This window comes from Leptidea sinapis, chromosome 28, assembly GCF_905404315.1.
Source record: "Leptidea sinapis chromosome 28, ilLepSina1.1, whole genome shotgun sequence".
In the NCBI taxonomy this organism is placed as follows: Eukaryota; Metazoa; Arthropoda; class Insecta; order Lepidoptera; family Pieridae; genus Leptidea; species Leptidea sinapis.
Genome location: NC_066292.1, coordinates 10,337,025 through 10,343,024, shown reverse-complemented (window position 1 = coordinate 10,343,024; position 6,000 = coordinate 10,337,025). Strand labels below are relative to the sequence as shown.

Sequence of the window (6,000 nt, the reverse complement as noted above, 5' to 3'; positions counted from 1 at the left end):
TGGGGACAGTCAAAGAAAATGTGATCAAGAGTTTGGATGGATAAATTACAGAATTTACAAGTTGGAGAATCTAAAACACCGATTACACATAGATAACTTAAGACTATTAGAGTGATTAGACTTGAAAACATTCCCTATATATTATTATACTCTTTGCTTGAAAATGTATGAAACGCGTACTTAGAACAATGGCGGCAAACCGCTGTCTCTCTCTAACAGATGCGACTCTTTTGTTTGTTTTGGTTTTAGTGTCATCAACTCATCAGTCATGTGACATGTCATGTCATTCATTCAAAATAAAAGTGACTGTTACCACCTTAGGTTAGCACTGTTATTACGAATTACGCTTAGTAAATAATTAAGCTAATTCCCCGATTCGAAGTAGAGGGAATGCGTATTACAAGGTGATGCAAAGTTTTTAAGAAAATAACGAAAACAAAATTCAAACCTTCAAACGGGTAAAACACGTAAACAAAACTTCTATTAAAATTTACGGAACTACGATAGAAACGGATTATACACATTAGGATAACGGAATAATAAAGCGAAAAAAATATTTATTGTTTTTTTTTACTGGCTTTACAAACTCTTGGTTCTAGCCTTTTTTGTCTAAAAATTATTATTGATAAGCTCTCTAGTCTGTCCCAGAAAGGTCCCAGACTACTTTTTACGTTTCATTTAACTGTTCTATACATATGGACATATCATTCGCAGTCTGATAATGGAACGGCATAAGTGTGCTTAAAGACAATGTAAGCACACTTTTCTCCTTAGTCGTGTGTCAACTGTGTGTCAATCAACAAGCCTCAGTGTGCTATAAAAAGTGCTTAAATAATACTCAAAAAAAGATGGTGTGACTTATCATCGGTTAGGTTATTTTATTTATATATGATTGATATGCAAAAAGCGTAAGTAATTTAATAAAAACGAACATTTTTTCATTAAATATGGTACAATTATTGACAAGACCCGCTTGTCAGAATGGGACAGATGAAAGGACACAGTCAGAAATGAAAAAAATAGAGTCGCTCTTTTAAACCGACTTCAATAAAGGAGGAGGGTTGTCGATTCGTCGGTATGTTTTTTTTTTATGTTTGTTACCTCAGAACTTTCGACTAGGTGAACTGATTTTGATAATTCTTCTTTTATTTGAACTTTTTTAATTGAATGCTAGTTCTTCCCGTGTGGTTTCATTGCAATTTGGTGACAATGGCAACCATGAGAATTAAATAAATTTAATTCAACTTAATAACTTTACTTTATTTCTCACCAACATCCAAAATTACAATACAGCGAAAACTTAAAAATACGGGGGGATACATAAGTTTTGGTCGTGGATCGCTGGTAGAGGAAAATGTGTGTGTGTGTATACATTACATTTGCTATAAGTATGTGCGCAACAAACTTCACGAATAACTCAATATCGCGCCAACCGATTTTGATAAATCGTTTTTTTATTGGAAAGGATATACTTCAATGAAAGTTTGGTGATAGTTTGGTTAGGTTACAAATATAGACAAATTATTAGTTAGTGTAGTTCAGATTCACTAAAATCTAAAAAAAAAACAGTTGACTTCAAAAACACTATTCCAAAACAATAGATGTCATATACACTAAATAGTTTAAAAATAATTATTTACTTTTATACAATCTAATTAATAAATCTAATCCTAGTAACGATTATTGTTATTTATGGAGTCGGTTGTTTTTGTTAAATTATTTTAAAGGCCTAGTGAACAATGATTAGCACTACTGTATTTTGTGTAATGTGAACGGCTTACATTACGTGAACAATTACATATTAGTGCTATTTATGCGTTATCACGGAAGTATCGTTACCTACTGATAATTTATGCGTAACACCGCAAATATGTAAAAGCTAATATTTTTCAGGTTTCCCGTACACGAGATAATGAAAGTGAATTGGCGCCAGTTGGTAGCAAGAGAGAGTTGTGAAGAAATTTACAAACCAAATAAGCATATTTATATTTCACCACTAAAGGATTTAACTACATTTAAAATTTGAAAAAGCTGTAATACAAATATATTGTTATGTCCGCTTACACTATACCAAAAAGATACCCTGGAAAAGATATCTAAGTCTTATAGACAAATTTTATTTTATTCAAGGACCTCGACATTTAATTGTATATTTTTATTGAAAAGAGCGCAAGAAAAGAATGCTGGGAGAGTTTCTTGCACCACTTCTTCTCTCTCAGAGCGCCATTTGTTTCTGAAGCGGTAGTAGTATCTAGTATATTAGAAATGACATCAAAAAGAATTCTAAAGGAATCAATTTTGAGAAAATAAATGCCTTTTATGCCTTTTAAATAACCAGTTTAACTAATTGTTTTATGTAAGTAAAATTATTATATTTGAGTATTAGTTTGTCTCATTAATGGTTACCTTAACTTATTAAATCCAAATTCCTTTAGAACCTTAAGAAGTAATAATTATAAACACAAGCCAATAAATAAACATAGGTACAAACTTTCCTCTTAATATGAGTGTGATTTTTGGTTTGAAACGTAAAAAACCTCCGACTGAACATGATGTGCAAAAATTATTTTAAGCCATTATAACTAATTTCTGTTAATATGTTTTTGTTCTAATTTCAGATTCAGGACCCACGCCTACGACTTCAAAAATATTCATTGCAACACCTGAAAAATGAAAACCAAAGACTATCATAACCAAAACTACTACACCATGCAAAAGAAAACTATTAAAAATATATTAGGTAAATTGATTTTTTCTTTCAGATAACTAAAACGTGCGCCTAGTAACTAGTTCAACTTGGCTTAGCTCAGTCTTAATAATAACAAATTTAACTAACTTAAAAATAAACGATATAAGAATATACATATTTGTATAGTATAGTTAATTATCGATAAAAATTGTGGATTGATATATAGAAGGATTGGCGAACAGACTTAGTTCTGCAGCATACGCGGTTAAAAAGATTAGACAATTAACTGACATAGATACGGCGCGACTAGTATACTTTAGTTATTTCCATAGTATTATGTCCTATGGTATATTGCTATGGGGCAACGCTGCCGATATTAAAACAATATTTGTGCTGCAGAAGAGGGCTATTCGCGCTATTTATAACCTAGGTCCTAGAGAATCATTGAGAGCAAAATTAAGAGAAATTAACATCTTGACTGTTGCTTCTAAATATATTCTTGATAATGTAATGTATGTTCATAGGCGCATAAGTGAATTTGCCAGAAACTGTCATAACCATAATGTTAACACCAGGAACAGACATAAACTGATGATGCCTACTACTCGGCTAAGTCGAGTTAGTAAGTTTTTTGTGGGGCGATGTATATGCTTTTACAACAAGATCCCAGAAAATGTTCAAAACAAAAGTATTACGTTATTCAAAAGAATTGTTAAAAAACGTTTGTGTGGTAAAGGTTACTATAACATAAATGACTTTCTTAATGATACCACAGATTGGGAATGGAGCGACCAGGCTATTAAATAATTGTACAATGTTACTTTGTTAATGTTACTTTAATTGTAAAACATATTTTTGATGAAAAAAAAAAGCCCGCTGAGTTTGTTGCGCCCATTCTTCTCAGGCCTGAGGCATTCATTTTGGAATGGGTGGTAGTTTTTTTGACTTTCAATAAGTGATTTCACATCCTATTTTGAATAAAAATATTTGAATTTGAATTCCAACCCTTATTGGTATACTATATTGGCAAATCTGCTATTACGTCATTATAGGACTATGTAAGTATCAAGATTCAGTGCGCGTTTCATTCGACGCGAGATTCGAAGCGACATTTCATCATTTTCTATGGCACTCCCGTCTCTTGAACGTTGGAACGAAGTTCCTTATCGCGCGTTGTGAAAGGGGGCTAGACGGAAAAAATTCTTATGAAAAGTTGTCACGACACTTTTTGTTATAGTAAGCTATTATAAGCTGTGCGGCGTGCGCATGTTTCTCTGTCTGTCTGTTATAAATGGATATTAAATTATAATAATATTTTTTATTATTATATTAATAATAATATTATTAATTTATTTAATATTAAATTAATTATTTAATTATGATATATATATTAATTATTATAAGAAATGTTATAAAATAATATTATAAATATTATACATGTATAATATAATATCAATAATTTTCTTATAATAATTAATATAAATAATATATATATATAATATAAATAATTATAATTTAATAATTTAAAATTAAAATTTCATTTAATTTATTAATAATTAATTATAATATTAAAAAATAAAATTTCAAATTAATATATATAAAATTTTATTACAATTTCTTCACTAATTAATCGAAAGGAACTTCGTTCCATCCGGGTGTCCCTTGACACCTCTCAACTTTTTTTTTAATTCTCTTTTATTAAAAGTACAATTTTTTTCTTATTCCCGTTAATGGGAAAGACAGAGTCATGCTGCCAAATACAAATTAATTATTAGGTATTTACAATAATTAAAGCACAACACAGAATTACAGTCTTTTTGTTTTAGCTTTTTGTACTAAATACTAATATTCTTTGGTCTTACAACTAAAATTGTCGCTTTTTTCTTCTTGTCATCAAGTTTAATGAAAAATGATTTAATTATTCTTCTTTTACTGTATTTTAATTTGAGCTGATAGTCATGTTACCAATGCTCTAAATAAATAAAACAACAAAAAACTAAAACTGACAATAAAATAAAAAAAAAAATTACAAAAGTGAAAATGTCAATACAATACTGAATACACAGTCACACAGAATTCAGAATAAAATTGTGATTGGGAAATGTGAATTGTGAAAAGAAAAGAGGTATATTCGGTAATTCTGTAGTTGGAACTGTGAGAAGAATAAAATAAATTACAAAAGTGAAAGAAATACTGAGAACAGAACACCAACCAACGTTTGCGTCCAAGTGAACCAAATCATCCAACACTGAACACAATTATTGTCAAAAAACATGTCGGACAAGTTAGTGTTTTGGTTTCCTATATTTATTTTGATATAACAGCTTTATTATGTATACATGCAAATAATAGTCAGTAAACAAAATTATATTTTGTTTATTAACTATTAATCTACTAAAATGTTTGTAATAAATTAATTTCATGTGAAATATTTTTTTTGATATACCCAATTCTTTACCTACAGCGAAGATTTACTGGGAGATGATTTAGGCGACCATAGCCTAGCCGATTATAACTTAGGAAATGAAGAAGAAGAGCAGCTACTAGCCGATGATTTTGACGGTGGTACTACACACAGTGTACCATCTGGAGGCGCATATATAGATTCTGCTAATGTTGTTCCAGCAAATTTTACTGAACAAAATGTTAATGAATATCAGGTATAATTTCATATTACTACCAGTGGGAGGCTCCGTTGCACAGGATGCCGGCCAGATTATGGGTACCACAATAAGCAGTCTGCTATAAGCAGTAATGTGTGAACATTATTGTGTTTCGGTCTGATTTTATCTGTATCCACACATGTGAATCCTATTTAAACCCTGTTTAATGTATGTTTGTGCTGTTGTATTGATAGTCGCACCACACATGAGACATTGCATATTAAGTCTCAGGTAGACAGGCAGTGTGATGGCGTGGCTTTAGGTTGTATACAACTTCATTTTGTGAGGATTTGTATGTTAGATAATATTGTCACTATCATTTGCTTCATTATCAAAAAATGGAGTCATATGGATTGCTAGCAATAGTGAAAACAGTAAATTGTAATGGAATTATCACAGTTTTATTTCCACAGTTAGAATTTCATAGTTTGTAAATTAATTGCGGTAAATAAATTATAAATAACCTGTTGTCCATGACACAGCTGGTTTGGTGAAGTGGACTCACAAGTTAATTCTACATAAAATTGCTTAACACAACTTAAGATGTTTTCACCTTAAAATAACTTAAGATTTTTGAAAAAAAAAAATTCAAATTATATTAAATTGTGAAATACAATATACAATGACACACTCAAAATTTTAGTCATT

At 30.2% G+C, this 6,000-nt stretch overlaps 1 protein-coding gene across 2 annotated transcripts in view; it reads left to right on the top strand.

Annotated features, from left to right (window-relative positions):
* Positions 1-4,712: 4,712 nt before the first annotated feature.
* Positions 4,713-6,000, top strand: part of LOC126973177 (RNA-binding protein 33-like) — a 32,457-nt gene continuing 31,169 nt past the window's right edge. For both annotated transcript variants that reach the window (XM_050820390.1, XM_050820389.1), the window contains exons 1-2: positions 4,713-4,973; positions 5,154-5,349. In XM_050820390.1, coding sequence (XP_050676347.1) covers positions 4,963-4,973; positions 5,154-5,349 — 207 coding nt within the window. In that variant the 5' untranslated portion in view covers positions 4,713-4,962. The remainder of the gene's footprint in view (positions 4,974-5,153; positions 5,350-6,000) is intronic.